Source organism: Hyperolius riggenbachi, chromosome 1 (genome assembly GCF_040937935.1).
Source record: "Hyperolius riggenbachi isolate aHypRig1 chromosome 1, aHypRig1.pri, whole genome shotgun sequence".
Classification (NCBI taxonomy): domain Eukaryota; kingdom Metazoa; phylum Chordata; class Amphibia; order Anura; family Hyperoliidae; genus Hyperolius; species Hyperolius riggenbachi.
In genome coordinates this window covers 347,203,907-347,221,516 of record NC_090646.1, presented here as the reverse complement: position 1 = coordinate 347,221,516, position 17,610 = coordinate 347,203,907, and the positions used below count along the sequence as shown (strand labels likewise).

General features: G+C 45.3%; 1 protein-coding gene across 6 annotated transcripts in view; it reads right to left on the bottom strand.

The window, feature by feature from the left end:
• Nucleotides 1-17,610, bottom strand: part of SHC2 (SHC adaptor protein 2) — a 103,847-nt gene that overhangs the window by 46,986 nt on the left and 39,251 nt on the right. For 3 of the 6 annotated variants that reach the window (XM_068234068.1, XM_068234069.1, XM_068234067.1), the window contains exons 2-4: nt 1,606-1,676; nt 659-719; nt 376-495 (exon numbers count right to left, since the gene is read on the bottom strand). In XM_068234068.1, the coding sequence (XP_068090169.1) occupies nt 376-495; nt 659-719; nt 1,606-1,673 (249 nt within the window). In that variant the 5' untranslated portion in view covers nt 1,674-1,676. Of the gene's footprint in view, nt 1-375; nt 496-658; nt 720-1,605; nt 1,677-3,313; nt 3,337-5,555; nt 5,618-16,214; nt 16,264-17,610 lie in introns of those variants that run through there. The other 3 variants (XM_068234071.1, XM_068234070.1, XM_068234072.1) reach the window with 3 other exon arrangements.

Sequence of the window (17,610 nt, the reverse complement as noted above, 5' to 3'; positions counted from 1 at the left end):
TCACCTTTAACCTCAATTCTGCACTCTGTGACAACCAAAAGAGCAATGGGAAATGCGTGAAATGAACCCACTGCATATTCAGACTTCAATAAAATCCCAGTAGAAGCCCTGACCTAATCCAAGACCCCCCCCCCCTTCCTCTCTTCCCCCCCTCCCCCACCCCAACACATCATTAAAAATGGGGGTGGAGTTAAAGCTTTGAGCAGCATGAACCAATGCCAAACAACACACAAGAAGAACGCCTGTACAGGATGCTGAAGTACTGTAATTAATATTTCAAGTATATTATAAACTTGTGCTAAAATAAAATGGCTATAGAATGTAATGCATACTGTAGCACTGAGCAAGAGCTTTAATCATGTAACAGATACTTACTTGTCGAGAGGTTGGGATGCTGAGGTTAAGTCCTTCAATGGATATGTTTACAGCAATACTAATTCCTGCAAAACGAAGATTACTTCTGCCCAGAATGGAAGTTAACGCTTTGTTTGGTGCCTAAAAGAAAAGAACCAGAAATAAAGTAGAACAGAAAGCTGCAGCATTGTGATTAGAATTTCTGTCTCCACATGCATCAAGAAAAGCACTGCATGCTCAAAAGGATTCAGCCTATGGTTATTTTACATAGGCAGATAAAGCCTTCATGGATCAGCTTACTCACCTTCTTTTTCCAGGTGCCTCTGACTCCTGGGACAGCCTCATATAGCCTGTTGATGGCTTCTCTGTTACAGAAAATGTATTTAGCATTAGTTGTTTTTTTTTTTACTTTTTGTGGAGTCACACAGTTATCTAGTCACATAAACAATTACCAGGGACAACTGATATTGACAATTTGCTATAACTTCATTCATTGCTACACTAGGATTTTGCAGTGTTATGGGTTAGGTGCAGGGCTGTTGGTTTTATAGTATCATGAATAGGTTCTAGTTAGGGTTATTAAGCACAGTATTGGAGGGAGATTAGAGTTAAGGTGGCCACACACCATACAATTTTTCAACTATCTGTTCAATTTAAGAATTGCAATCAATTTTTCTGACTGAATGTAACATTTCAAAAATATGACCAATGTACCACACACGTGTTCAATTTTTCCCTAATTATGATAAAAAATTATTGGAAACGCTGACAAAATTGCTAGGGTGTATATATTAATAAATTGACAATCTAACACACACCATACAATCTTTAGAAAGATTGAAGAAAAATATCTGGCATTCCGGATCGATAAAAATCGAAGAAAACGGTATATCCGATCAGATTTTTCAGTCGAATGAAAAAAAAAAAGCTTTCGATTTTTTGGGATATCCGATCGTTTTTATCGAATTGCTGTAAAATCGGATCCTTTTATTGTATCATGTGTGGCCACCTTTAGGCATAGGATAGAGAGGATTTTAGGGCTACGTTAGGTTGGGAGAAGGCTAGCCACCAGGGATGCAGCACGAGTCAAGAGATCAGAGTTGCATATTATCCTGATAATTTGTGCAAGGCAGAATACCAATGGCAAAAACCTGTGTGTGCTATGTTAGTACTTCTTGGTGCTACCTTGTATATATTAATTTAGTTGGTATTGTTAATTTTACTTTTTTTTCCTCTTAGCGTATTACTCACCTTGTGACTTGAGTCCTTGTGTTAAAATCCAGTGATCTCATAGAGCGAAGAACTTCAATGCAGCCCATGTACTAACGTGAAAAAGAGAGAGGATGTAATGTTAGAAGTCAGCATTACGTCAGTTAACACATTAGTTCTGCTATAAATGAAATAATAAATGATGAGTCAGGTAATCTGCAGGGATCTTTCTAGTGGTAGGGGGCAGACTTATCTTTGTGAACCACAAAAATAAGGAACATGGGTGTTAAGCAACAATATTATTTCTTACATTTTATGTTGTTTTATCTAAATGTTATGGAGCATTACAAGATATTAGAGGTTTTGCTATCTAGGGTAATAGACAGGGCTCTAGTCCTGAAAAAAGAGGTGAGTGGACTCACCTTAAAAATCCCTGCCCCGTGCGTAGCGCCAAAAAATGGGCGTGGTTAAGCATAGCGTGGGTGTGGTCATGGATGGGGTCAAATATACATGGCCTTAGCAGTGGTATAAAAGGTCTGCCAGGGGAAGTTTGAGCTCTGTCGAAGTGTATCCCGAAAAAGTAGATGTAATCTGACAGCATTTCACCAAAAATACACATAATCTGGCAGAGGTTCCTCCAAAATACAGATAATATGGCAGTGGTTCCCCCAAAATAGACAATCTGGCAGCAGTTCCCCCAACATACACATAATCTGGAAGCAGTTCCCCAAAATACGCGAAACCTGGCAGTAGATCACCCAAAATACACGTAACACCCAAAATACATGTAATCTGGCAGCAGTGGTCCCCCAACATACACAATCTGGCTGTGGTTCCCCAAAATACACGTAATCTGGCATCAGCAGTTCCCCAAAAATACAGGTCTGACAGCAGTTCCCCCAAAATAGGTACCCCCAGTATAGCTAGCCAGGTCGATAGGTTTCCCCAGTATAAGTAGCCATGTGTATAGTTGTCCCCAGAATAGGTGGCCAGATGTAGAGACATTCCAGAATAGGTGGCCAGGTGTATAGATGTCCCCAGAATAGGTAGCCAGGTCTATAGGTGTCCCCAGTATAGCCAGGTGTCCCCAGTATATGTAACCAGGTGTTCAGGTGTCCCCAGTATAGACAGGTGTATAGGTGTCCGCAGTATATGTTGCGAGGTGTATAGGTGTCCCCAGTATATGTAGCCAGGTGTATAGATGCCCCCAGTATAGCCAGGTGTATATGTGCCCAGTATATGTAGCCAGGTGTATAGGTGTCCCCAGTATATGTAGCCAGGTGTATAGTGGCCCCAGTATAGCCAGGTGTATAGGTGTCCCCAGTATATGTAGCCAGGTGTATAGGTGTCCCCAGTATATGTAGCCAGGTGTATAGTGGCCCCAGTATAGCCAGGTGTATAGGTGTCCCCAGTATATGTCGCCAGGTGTATAGGTGTCCCCAGTATATGTCGCCAGGTGTATAGGTGTCCCCAGTATATGTAGCCAGGTGTATAGGTGTCCCCAGTATATGTAGCCAGGTGTATAGGTGTCCCCAGTATAGCCAGTCTATAGGCATCCCCAGAATCGGTAGCCAGGTGTCCCCCCAGCTGGAGGGGAGCAGCGCAGTGGAGAGGAGCATTGTGCAGAGCAACGGGGAAGGGCGAACGTCTAGACCCCCCCCTCCCTCACCTTGGGGCTCCTCTTCCTGGCTCTCCCCTCCAGAACGTTTGCGGCGGTGGCTGGCAGCGGGCATCAGTGGGCGGGACTTACCTCCTCCTGTTCCGGCGAGTTGACACTGTGCGTGCCGCTGGTAATAGATACACTCGACCCCTGGTAATAGATACATAGTAGAGTTTTCTAGAGGGTAGGACAAATGACGCCCTCTTCTGTGACTAGCCATGGAAGGAATACAAATCTTGGCACATCTCCTGATGCTTTTTACAATATTACAAATTATGTTTTGTCATAAAGGCAATTATTCAAAGCCTACCATGTGTTTATCGTGTAAAGAGTTGGAAAACATTTCAGTAAATATGCAGATGCACAGATTAGTTTTAGTGTGGAGCTGGCCACTACTGGAAGCCCTTTTTAGGAAAAAATTACTTAGAAGATTAAAACATAATGGTCATGATAACACTTGCAAGCAATGTTTGCTATGGCTATGGTATGGGCATGATTGGTAGTACAAGTTTATTACTATTTTTGGTCTGTAGTGTCCTTAGTTACCTGTTTGCTCCTATCAGTTTAAGATTTACGTCAGGGGTAATCTCTGGTATCCCATCCCACTCTGCCCAGAAAGGGTTTTTTTTTGTAAACTTTAACAACATGTGTACTCTGTACACTCAGTTTTGTCCATCTGTTATTCATTCATTTGTTAGAACGATGTGCCTGGCCTATTGGTTCAGCAGCACAGTGAGCTACAATCCTGTTTTAAAGCGATGAGACCGGCACCATCCAATTTCAATAGAAGCTGTCTTATTTATAAACAGACTTTGCACAAGCAATAAACAACGTTTGGGGGGATCAACCTACTTAGTCAAACCATGCCTAGAAAATACAACATAATGACATACCATGACTATTCTTTGTCAACTGCAGACCAATGGCCTCTGTGAGCTTTTCAGTGAACTGCTAAAGTAGATTTTGAGAACATTTGTGGATTCTCAAGGGAAGGACTTGGGAGCACTTTACCTGTTGTTTGCATATAGCCATAAGAAGGATCCATTGGAGTCCACAGCCCCTAGACCTAATGTTTCTTGAAAAGGTTGATCTGATGTGATGATAGGGTTCACAGTGGAAAACGTGGGGGGGGGGGGAGGGGGAGGGAATCGTTACTGTCATCCTACCACTAAAACAATCATATACTACCTGCCTGCCACAAACATCTATTGCTCACTGTTTGACTGATTGAACCTGTTGATCACCACCAGCCTGCCTTTAGAATATCACAATTATTACCTGCTTATCACAAAAATGTACTGATTTATTTCTGCCTGTTACTGATATAATTTGTCTGTGATTGAACACCTGCACACTTGACTAGAAAATATGTTGTATATATGTAGGTTACTTTTTGAAGAAGATACTCCAGAGTAATGTTAGGGTTTGTTTTCCCCTTTAAGCTATGCACACTTTAGAGTTTACAAAAGGTCCTTTTTGAGTGTTTCTGTCAAAACCCTAGAATGTGTATATGTGTCTCCTGATGTCATTTGAAGAGTTTTTTTTATCTGAGGCAAAATTGGACCATCCCACAATAAATGACCTGAACAGGTTTTATTTAGTTTTAACTGGCCCAGTGGGCTTCTTTTCTAGTTTTTGTTTTATTGTTTGCGTAGGTTGCATTACCCTCTACCACTCGTGTATGGACCCTAGAATGAAAGTGACTAGTCATGGATCTGGGATTCTGTGATGGAATATGTGGAAACAATGAACTCTCTTTTCTGGAAGGTGGCTGGGATGTGTTTTTGTTATTTTTGCTGTATGGTGAAGTTGTATTTCTAAGCTTTAAAGGGAATCTGAAGTGAGAATAAACTTGTGATATGATGAATTGTATGTGTAGTACAGCTAAGAAAAAGAACATTAGTAGCACAGATATGAGTCTCATATTTTTTCCAGTACATGAAGGATTAAGAATCTTCAGTTGTTATCTATGCAAAAGAGCTACTCTGAGTTCTCCGATGCAACTTGGAACGGCTAAAGTGCTGCTTTCTGAAGCACTTATCTCAACCTGTCTCTCACTGTTTCTTGTTTGTTTAAGAAATATGGCACTCTTTTCTTTACTACTAATTGTGAGGAAACGCGGAAAAGCCGCCGTCTCTCGAGGTGAGGCGGCTGTTTCCGCGTCCAGCATGGCGTCACAACGCGGAAAAAACGCCGCATGCCGCATGGGCAGTGCGGCGGAATCCGCATTGGTAACGGCGGAATCCACATCAGAGGCGACCCCCGCATTAGATACATTGCAAAACAGTACTGGTGTGGCTGGGACTGATAGTCCACCAAGATTCAGACTTACACGCGCGCGAGCACAGAGGCAGAGTTTAAATAGCAGTTAGAAGGGTGTCGGCTGACCAGCTGGGTCAGCTGACAAATTCCACTGCTCCCATTGGACCAGCAATTAGGGAGGTCCTGGAAAGGTCCTAGAGTATATATACTGCTGGTTGTTCACTTGCTCTTTGTCTGGCGTGCGATCACATACGTGGGAGCACCCAGATCCGTAGTCAGATCCTGAAGTGTGCCGGGACCAGCTGGAGCTGTAATCCTACACTTAGCTAGATATTTGATAGCTAAAGTACTAGTTTGATTGTGATTATATGTTATGACTTTTGCCTGCCTCGACTATCCTCCTGAACTCTGATCTTGCACCTCGATATTTCTGATACTCTGTTGCCGAACCCCGGCTCGTTCCTTGACTCTGCTTCTGCCTCCTGATTTTGTACCCCGATATTTCTGATACCCCGTTGCTGAACCCTGCCTGTACTTTGACTCTGCCTTTGCCTCCCGATCCTGTACTTTATCTGTCCGTGTGTGTACGACCTGGCTTGTCCGACCTCGAGAACCGACCTTACCGTTAGAGGCGGTTCCTCGCTCTGTTAGCGATCCTTCCTCCTGAGGGTCACTTTCAGATATTCCTTCCTACTATCAGTCTGACTCCTCCCGTCTTGGAGAGCTCAGGTCTGCGGAAGGAATCTGTGCAGTACTCCTTACTGCATTGAGGCCTTGTCCTCTTAGTGTTACAGTTACACCAAACACTACACTCTACTCGGGTGATCAGAGGTTAGTTTGTATATCGGATTATCGGTGAGACTGCAGTTCACTTATAATCTGGTATATATCTGTATTTCCGGTGATACTGCAGATCACCGGTAATCAGATACTCTCTGCGCCCACCGATCGTTACAGAACGCCAGACCAAAAAACAAAATGGACGCAAACACTGGTCGTCTGGGTATGCTTGCCACTTCGGTGGATAACCTTCATCAAGCACTGGGCCAGCACAAAGCTTTGATTGATGCCCTTTCAGGCTCTGTGCAAACCCTCCAGACGTCAGTTGATTCAGTGCGATCCCCTCCTAGTGATGACATACGTATGCCTGTACCTGATAAATTTTCCGGCCACAAGTCTGACTTCCGGAATTTCAAGAGTAGAGTGTTGTCATACTTCGAGTTAAGACCCCGATCCTCGGGGACTGAGACCCAACGGGTCATTTTCATTAAAACACTGTTAACTGGTGATTCCCAGTCCTGGGCATACAACCTGTCCCCCACTAGTTTAGCTCTGACCTCAGTCGAGGAATTTTTTAAGGCTATGGCCGTAATATACGACGACCCTGACCTTGCGGCAACTTCAGAGCGAAAGCTCAAACTTTTGCGGCAAGGCAGAGGGTCGGTCGAGGATTACGCAGCAGAATTTCGTAGGTGGTCTGTTACCGCCAGATTCGACAATTTTGCTCTGATGGATTATTTTCTATCTGGGTTGTCGGAGGAGGTCTCTGATTTGATGCTAACCTTACCCGAGCCCGCAACAGTCGATGAGGCCATATCATCGGCCATCAGAGTCGATCGTCGACTACACCATCAGAGGCAGACTAGGGGCAGTCACCGGGTCAGGGTGACTTCGTATGTGGCACCTTCTGGTACGCCCGCAGTAACGGCATCTCCACCGGTGTCACCCTCTCCAGCCTCACCACCACCCGAACCCATGCAAATTGGTCGATCAAGATTGACCCAGGTGGAACGTAGGCGGAGAATAACAGAACAACTGTGCCTGTATTGTGCAGAAGCAGGGCACAGGGTGCGAAACTGCCCTAACAAGTCGGGAAACGGGTCTGCCTAGGAGTAGTGGGGGGTGACACCCTAGGCACTTCATTCTCACCCCAAAAAGAGAAGAAGTTACTTCTCCCCTGTACTATTACGTGGGAGGATAAGTCTGTGGACACTGAAGCTTTTATTGACTCTGGCTCAGCGGCCAATTTTATGAACCTTGAATTTGCTCGGGAGTTGGGTATTCCTCTCACTCCAGTAAGTCCCCCCATTCAGGTCACGGCAGTAGACGATTCCCCGCTGCAACGGGATCGTCCCCTGTCTCAGACTCCGCAGGTGAGGGTCACGATAGGGGTATTGCATGGGGAACAGTTACAGTTTTTCGTTTTGAACATGTCAACCTCCACTATTATCTTAGGTATGCCTTGGTTACAGGCCCACTCTCCACAAATCGACTGGGCCACGGGTCAGGTAACCAGATGGTCTGATCGTTGTCACCAACAGTGTCTAGGAAAGGTGACATTGGGTCAGACCAAGGTGTATGTGGAGGGTGTTCCCGAGGTGTATTCCGATTTTTCTGATGTCTTTTGTCCCAAGTCTGCTGATCAATTACCTCCTCATCGCCCGTTCGATTGCCCCATTGATCTCCGTGCTGGTTGTATGCCCCCTAGGGGTCACCTGTATAACTTGTCCGGTCCCGAGAAGTTGGCCATGCAGGAGTACATTCGTGACAACCTGGCCAAGGGGTTTATTCGGCCCTCTCGGTCACCTGCTGGGGCCGGTTTCTTTTTCGTTAAGAAAAAAGACGGGGGTCTTCGACCTTGTATCGACTACCGAGGTCTCAATAAAATCACGGTAAAGAATCGCTATCCGTTACCATTGATAGACGACTTATTCACGCAGGTCACTACTGCAAAGATCTTTTCTAAGTTAGATCTGAGGGGGGCATACAACCTAATCCGCATTAGAAGGGGCGATGAATGGAAGACGGCCTTTAACACACCCGACGGGCATTACGAATACTTAGTGATGCCCTTCGGGTTGTGCAATGCGCCCGCCGTCTTCCAGGAACTAATCAATGAGGTATTCCGGGAGGTATTGGGTAAATTCGTACTGGTATACCTCGATGATATATTAATTTATTCCAATAACCTCCTTGAACACAGGGTCCATGTGAAATTTGTCCTAAACAAATTAAGACAGAATAGACTCTACGCCAAGTTAGAAAAGTGTATTTTTGAGGTGACATCCGTCACGTTTCTGGGGTATGTGATTTCTACCTCAGGTCTGTCAATGGACCCTGCTAAAGTCACAGCTGTCCTAGAATGGCCGCAACCTGTGGGTCTGAAAGCCCTCCAGAGATTCCTGGGTTTTGCAAATTATTATAGGAGGTTTATAAAAGGGTACTCCACGATCATTGCACCCCTTACCAGTCTCACAAAAAAGGGGGCAGATACTACCCACTGGTCTCCGGAGGCTCAGAATGCATTTTCTAGTCTGAAAAAATTGTTTTGTTCCGCACCAATCCTGAGACATGTCGACACCGCTTATCCGTTCATTGTTGAGGTCGATGCCTCGGAGGTCGGGGTAGGGGCTGTGCTGTCTCAGCGATCAGGGTTACAGGGAAGACTACACCCCTGTGCGTACTTTTCCCGTAGGTTCTCTCCGGCAGAGAGAAACTACGATATAGGCAACAGAGAGCTCCTGGCCATTAAATTGGCATTTGAGGAGTGGCGCCACTGGCTGGAGGGGGCAGAGCACACGATCACTGTTTACACCGACCACAAGAACTTGGAGTACATCGAGGGGGCTAAGAGGCTTAGTCCTCGTCAGGCCCGGTGGTCCTTGTTTTTTACGAGATTCAGGTTTATAATCACATACACTCCAGGTAGCAAAAACATCAAGGCAGATGCCCTCTCCAGGTGTTTCGAACCTGAGACAGCACAGCCTCACACTCCTGAATCCATCATTCCGCAGAAACTGGTGTTAGCCGCCACGGAGTCTTGGGAAGAGTGGACAGAGATCTTGGGTCCCTTTCAGCAGGAGGTTCCTGAAGGGAAACCCGAAGGGGTCTTGTTCATACCACTACCATTCCGGTTACAGGTTCTGCAACTCTTTCACGCCCATAAGAATGCTGGTCATCCTGGAGCTGCCAGAACGCAGGATCTGATTGCCAGGTGTGCTTGGTGGCCTTCCTTGGCAACAGATTGCAAGGAGTATGTTAGGGAGTGTGCGGTGTGCGCCCGGAGTAAGCCCTCCCGGCTGGCATCTGTAGGAAGGTTGCAGCCTTTGCCCACCCCGAGTGAGCCATGGACCCACTTGTCCATGGATTTTGTGGGGGAATTGCCCAGGTCTGAAGGCATGTCGGTCATTTGGGTGGTAGTCGATCGGTTTAGCAAAATGGCCCATTTTGTGCCCCTGAAAGGACTCCCCTCGGCTCAAGAACTGGCTGAATTGTTTATCATTCACATTTTCCGGCTGCATGGCATTCCGGAAGACATCGTGTCTGATAGGGGAGTCCAGTTTGTGTCTGGATTCTGGAGGGCATTTTGCCACCAAATGGGCATGAAATTGTCTTTCTCGTCAGGCTACCACCCACAGACCAATGGGCAGACAGAACGCATTAACCAATCCCTGGAGCAATTTCTGAGATGCTACGTTTCTGAGGCGCAGAGTGACTGGGTGAAATTTTTGCCCTTCGCGGAATTCGCTCAAAATAATTTAAAGAATTCCTCGTCTGGGTTTTCCCCATTTCAGATTGTAACAGGGAGGTCACCCAAATTTTCCCCTTTTCCAGTTGTCTCGTCTCCATTTCCAGCACTGGAAAATTGGCAGAGATCACTCAGGGACAATTGGGGAATTGTTAAGGGGAATTTACAGAAGGCGTTCCAGAGTCAGAAGGGTCAAGCAGATAAGAGACGGTCCGTGGAATGGAAGTTTCGGCCAGGGGATCTAGTCTGGGTGTCCACACGTCACTTGACCCTGAAGCAGCCATCTGCCAAACTGGGTCCCAGGTTTGTGGGCCCATTTTCCGTGACCAAGAAGATTAATAATGTTACTTATTCCATTGACCTTCCCACCAGCATGCGGGGGGTGAGGTCCTTCCACGTGTCCCTTCTTAAACCAGCAGTCCAGGTAGGTCCTACTCCTCCTCCTCCCGTGTTGGTGGATGCCCAACCCGAGTACGAAGTGGAGAAGATCATAGATTCACGTACTGTACAGAACTCGGTACAGTACCTCGTACATTGGAAGGGGTACGGGATTGAGGAGAGGCAATGGGTACCTAGGAACCGCATGCATGCGGACGAGTTAGTGAAGGAATTTCATGCTGTACATCCCGAGAAGCCTGGTGGGAGTTGTCCGGAGTCCACTCCTCGGGAGGGGGGTACTGTGAGGAAACGCGGAAAAGCCGCCGTCTCTCGAGGTGAGGCGGCTGTTTCCGCGTCCAGCATGGCGTCACAACGCGGAAAAAACGCCGCATGCCGCATGGGCAGTGCGGCGGAATCCGCATTGGTAACGGCGGAATCCACATCAGAGGCGACCCCCGCATTAGATACATTGCAAAACAGTACTGGTGTGGCTGGGACTGATAGTCCACCAAGATTCAGACTTACACGCGCGCGAGCACAGAGGCAGAGTTTAAATAGCAGTTAGAAGGGTGTCGGCTGACCAGCTGGGTCAGCTGACAAATTCCACTGCTCCCATTGGACCAGCAATTAGGGAGGTCCTGGAAAGGTCCTAGAGTATATATACTGCTGGTTGTTCACTTGCTCTTTGTCTGGCGTGCGATCACATACGTGGGAGCACCCAGATCCGTAGTCAGATCCTGAAGTGTGCCGGGACCAGCTGGAGCTGTAATCCTACACTTAGCTAGATATTTGATAGCTAAAGTACTAGTTTGATTGTGATTATATGTTATGACTTTTGCCTGCCTCGACTATCCTCCTGAACTCTGATCTTGCACCTCGATATTTCTGATACTCTGTTGCCGAACCCCGGCTCGTTCCTTGACTCTGCTTCTGCCTCCTGATTTTGTACCCCGATATTTCTGATACCCCGTTGCTGAACCCTGCCTGTACTTTGACTCTGCCTTTGCCTCCCGATCCTGTACTTTATCTGTCCGTGTGTGTACGACCTGGCTTGTCCGACCTCGAGAACCGACCTTACCGTTAGAGGCGGTTCCTCGCTCTGTTAGCGATCCTTCCTCCTGAGGGTCACTTTCAGATATTCCTTCCTACTATCAGTCTGACTCCTCCCGTCTTGGAGAGCTCAGGTCTGCGGAAGGAATCTGTGCAGTACTCCTTACTGCATTGAGGCCTTGTCCTCTTAGTGTTACAGTTACACCAAACACTACACTCTACTCGGGTGATCAGAGGTTAGTTTGTATATCGGATTATCGGTGAGACTGCAGTTCACTTATAATCTGGTATATATCTGTATTTCCGGTGATACTGCAGATCACCGGTAATCAGATACTCTCTGCGCCCACCGATCGTTACACTAATGTTCTATTAATTATCCGTACTACAAATACTATTCATTATATCACTGGTAGGGAACCTATGGCTCAGGAGCCAGATGTGGCTCTTTTGATGGCTACATCTGGCTCACATACAAATCAGTAGGGTTGATTCACTAAGCTACACTGCTCAAGCAGCGCAGCTTAGTGTGGCAGCGCAAGTAAAATTTTCAAAGTAGGCACGCTACGCCTGTAGCATGCACACTACTAGCTTACTCGCGCTACCCCCAAAACTAACGGCTGCTGCAATTGTCCCACTCTGGACCAGTGAGGTCCAGTGATTTTGTATAACAAGATCCCTGCACTTTGATTGGTCCAATAGGCTGTCTGTCACTTGAAAGGCAGCCTATTGGGCCAAAGTGCGGGGATTTCATCCTACAAACTGAATCAATTTCCAAGTCAGCTAGTTAACTGTACAAGCTGTTAGTTGGTATTTCTCCTGTCTGGCTCTCGGGGAAGTTGCTGAAACCCAAGAGAAGCTGAAGACGTGTCTGGGACTTCCGCTGCCCAGCAGATCAACTGTATACACATCACCATGGCAACAGGGACGTGAGCCCTACTGTCCCAGTTTGAAACATATTGTATGGCTCTCACGGAAATACATTTTAAAATATGTAGTGTTTATGGCTCTCTCAGCCAAAAAGGTTCCTGACCCCTGCATTATATCATAAGTTTTTTTTCGCTTTGGTGTCACTTTAAAGGGCTATGATTTGTAAACCAAGCTGCACTGCTACATACAGCATAAGTGAATCGGATGCACACTGCTCATGTTTTGTATCGCTAGCTGTGCAACAGAATTAGTAAACTCCCCTAGTGTCTCTGTTGGTAGTCTATTTCTGAATAGATCTGTTATCCTATTTATAGAAATAAGGAAAGTGTGGTGACCTAATTGCACACCAGTTAAAACCAGAAACTTTGGAAGAAAGTCAAGTTAGCAATGTCAGATTGAATAAAGACCAGATTTGACACCCAGAGGCGATATTGTACAAGAAGACCAATGCTGGTCCCTAGGCATTTATCTCTGGCCAACAATCTGTTTGCCATATATAACTGGGAAACTGTCCAAAGGTATATGACATCATATCATCCAGAAGCATCTGCAGGCAGACATGCTCAACAAAGTCCTGATTAACTTCATGTACATATCGCTCACCAGGTAACTGAGCGCTGTTTAACGCCACTGACTGAGTACTTTTTATGTCTCGATATGGCAGAGATCAGGCTTGATAAACTACTGAAGGCTAAGAAATTGGTTACAGTTGCCAGCTCTTAGTGACACTGTAATGTATCAAAATACAGAATGCAAGATGGCTATCGGTGGTGCACACAATACCACATTGGTATGAATGACACCATGTAAAGAACCAAAAAGTCATGTTTAGCCTTGTGCAGCACTAACAAGAAATATTTCATTTCTGCAATATAAAAAAGGTCTCCAGATACTCCACGCAGTCCATACAAAGCCCTTGAATCACATTGTTGTCATTCATAGCGGGAAGGGGGGGCGCACAGGGAGCACAGCCAACAGCTCACACCATCACAGCTATGCCTCCATAATGACCCACAGCCTTTTCATTGGTAGGTATGGCTGTGGCAACAATTACAGGCAACCCTGCCCTTTGATTTGCAAGCTTTTTTAACAAAAATCTGAAACTAAAATTGATTGCATTGATCACAGAATAGTCAGCTTTCTTATTATTTCTTATTATTGTATTTATATAGTACCATTATCTTCCGTAGCACTGTACATAGTACAAAAACTTGAGGGAAATACACATCAGGACATCCAGCGACACACGTACAAATACATACAGTGCTGTGTAGTTTGAAAACGTCACTGTATTAGCTGCTCACATGCCCGGTCCTGGCCATTTAACCCCCTTTTCACTTTCACCCCACTTCCCCCTATAACAATAGTGGCATGTACATTTCCATAAATGTGAAATTACTAATTTGACAGTAGTTTACTAGCTATAGTGACAATTTACAAAGTACGAGTTCTGATTCACCATGAGCTTGCTGGGCAATCGGTAACTGTGTTTCAAGTCCTACCCCACAGAGCTTTATTAATCCATGCCATTTACTGATGAGGATTTACCAGTCCGAAACAGTCTGTGTGCATTTTGGATTAGTGCGGCTCTGTACAATTAACAAGCTGACACATCATTGCATTCCAGTGCTTCTCAAGGTGTGTTTAGCTTACAGGGACAACAAAAGGCTGATCTGCATATACAGCAGCGATGCATTGTGGGAGACCTCATATGCTCACTCCAACCTGAATAATCGTAAATGCCTTCCTTGAAGGCACATTTCTGTTTTGTTATCTACCAAGAACAAATCTAAATCAATTCTATCAATCTAAATCTAAATCAATTATCAATCAGTTACATAATAAGCCCATAACTGAAACAGACCCTGATTTTGAAATATCCCTCTACACTGAATCTCTAGAATATAAAACTTAACTTTTAATAAAATACTAAAAGAGCAATCTGGCTAGTAGATATCTTATGTCACTTGCAAATATTGCAGGGCCTACTCTGTCAGTCAATTGGGAGATAGCTAGTTACCATCCCAGGTCCTATTGCAATATAGATAAATATTAAGTTACACAACCCCCACCAAACAACCCAACATGTTTCACTTCAAGACGAAGCTTTTTCAAGGGAAAAGTGCTTTTAAAAAGTGCTATTAGTGATAAGGTGCAAAGATAACATTCTAAAAACAAGTATAAGATATAGCCTATAGGCTCATGACATTATAGCAGCCTATAATGTCATAAGCCTATTATGTCATGGCTGCTATAATGTCATGAGCCTATAGGCTATATCTTATACTTGTTTTTAGAATGTTATCTTTGCACCTTATCACTAATAGCACTTTTTAAAAGCACTTTTCCCTTGAAAAAGCTTCGTCTTGAAGTGAAACATGTTGGGTTGTTTGGTGGGGGTTGTGTAACTTAATATTTATCTATATTGCAATAGAACCTTGGATGGCAACTAGCTATCTCCCAATTGACTGACAGAGTAGGCCCTGCAATATTTGCAATATTTGCAAGTGACATAAGATATCTACTAGCCAGATTGCTCTTTTAGTATTTTATTAAAAGTTAAGTTTTATAGTCTAGAGATTCAGTGTAGAGGGATATTTCTGTGTTGTACATAATAAGCCCATCAGGTCGCAAAGCTATGCTAATCACTGGAGGTTGTTTCGCTATGGAGGTCTAGATTTTGCAGCATATCCTCAGAATGTGTTTTTCACTTGTATACCATTGGGCCTTATCATCTCGCCTTAACATTGCAGCTATATATAATGATTCCATAAAACATAGTGTATTTGACTTGGTTCTCTGGTACTCCCCCCATACCAAAGGTACCACAGGCAACTTCTTAGGTTTCCAACGTGTGAAACAGCCCTAGATGGCCAGGAGTAAACTCAGATATGCTGAGAGAAGTCAAATCAATAACACAATGTATCTACAGCAATGTATGGTACTGTTGCCCATTATGAAGTAGTAAATGTAGATAAATGTAAAGTCATGCACCTTGGACATGCCAACAGTAGAGCACCATATTAGCTAAGTGGCATACAGCTGGGAACATCAGACTTGGAGAAGGACTTGGGAATACATTTTGAAAACAAGTGAAGTCATATAATCATATGGAATTCCAAGCAGCGGCAACTAAAGCTAGCCATATATCTAGCAATTCTGATTCAACTGACAAAGCGATCTGCTTTATTAAGGATTCAGTATTGTTGATTGAAAGTCGATCGACTAGTGACCCACACACTACAAATGATATCCTATGCGATTCACCTGCGATTCACCTTCACGTTTGATCTGACAAATGATGAGTCTCCATGCTCTGAATGCAAAATCGATTCAGAGTCAATCGCATGACATGTGAATAGTAGCCGATTCCTGTGCGATCGACCAATATCTTGCATCCTGCTCGATCGACTAAGCTGGTCGATTCGACATGATAGCAGCCACTTTTCATCGATTGGGAATTCTGGAACACACTCAATATACTGTCAATTCTATAAAATGATAAAATCGAATGGTCGATCGTACAGCTAAATCGCTAAATATATGGCCACCATAAAGCAAATACATTTCTAGGATGCATAAACCAGGAATTAAAACAATCTTGAGATAGTACACTACTGTAAGGAAACGCGGAAAGGCCGCTGTCTCTCGAGGTGAGGCGGCCGTTTCCGCGTCCAGCATGGCGTCACAACGCGGAAAAAACGCTGCATGCCGCATAGGCAGTGCGGCGGAATCCGCATTGGTAACGGCGGAATCCGCATCAGAGGCGGCCCCCGCACTAGATACATTGCATGACAGTACTGGTGTGGCTGGGACTGATAGTCCACCAAGATTCAGACTTACACGCGCGCGAGCACAGAGGCAGAGTTTAAATAGCAGTTAGAAGGGAGTTGGCTGACCAGCTGGGTCAGCTGACAAATTCCACTGCTCTCATTGGACCAGCAATTAGGGAGGTCCTGGAAAGGTCCTAGAGTATATATACTGCTGGTTGTTCACTTGCTCTTTGTCTGGCGTGCGATCACATATGTGGGAGCACCCAGATCCGTAGTCAGATCCGCAAGTGTGCCGGGACCAGCTGGAGCTGTAATCCTACACTTAGCTAGATTCTGTTGATAGCTAAAGTACTAGTTTGATTGTGATTATCTGTTATGACTTTTGCCTGCCTTGACTATCCTCCTGAACTCTGATCTTGTACTTCGATATTTCTGATACTCTGTTGCCGAACCCCGGCTTGTTCCTTGACTCTGCTTCTGCCTCCTGATTTTGTACCCTGATATATCTGATACCCCGTTGCTGAACCCTGCCTGTACTTTGACTCCGTCTTTGCCTCCTGATCTTGTACTTTATCTGTCCGTGTGTGTACGACCTGGCTTGTCCGACCTCGAGAACCGACCTTACCGTTAGAGGCGGTTCCTCGCTCTGTTAGCGACCCTTCCTCCTGAGGGTCACTTTCAGACTATCCTTCCTACTGTCAGTCTGACTCCTCCCGTCTTGGAGAGCTCAGGTCTGCGGAAGGAATCTGTGCAGTACTCCTTGCTGCACTGAGGCCTAGTCCTCAAAGTGTTACTGTTACACCAAACACTACACTCTACTCAGGTGAACAGAGGTTAGCTAGTATATCAAATTATCAGTGATACTGCAGATCACGTATAATCTGGTATACATCTGTATTCCCAGTGATTCTGCAGATCACTGGTAATCAGATCCTCTCTGTGCTTCACCGATCGTTACAGAACGCTAGACCAAATAATGCAAATGGACGCACACACTGACCGTCTGGGCGCACTTGCCACTTCGGTGGAAAACATCAACCAAGTGCTGGGTAGCCACAAGACTATGATTGATGTCTTATCAGGCTCTGTGCGAACTCTCCAGACGTCAGTTGATTCAGTGCGATCCCCTCCTAGTGCTGACATACGTATGCCCGTACCAGATAAATTTTCCGGCCACAAGTCTGACTTCCGGAATTTTAAGAGTAGAGTGTTATCGTACTTCGAGTTGAGACCCCGATCCTCGGGGACTGAGACCCAACGGGTCACCTTTATTAAAACTTTGCTGACTGGTGACTCCCAGTCATGGGCATACAACCTGCCTCCTACCGATACTGCTCTGACCTCGGTAGAGGAATTCTTTAAGTCCATGGCCGTAATTTACGACGACCCTGACCTTGCGGCAACCTCTGAGCGGAAGCTCAAACTTTTGCGGCAAGACGGGGGTTCAGTCGAGGATTACGCGGCAG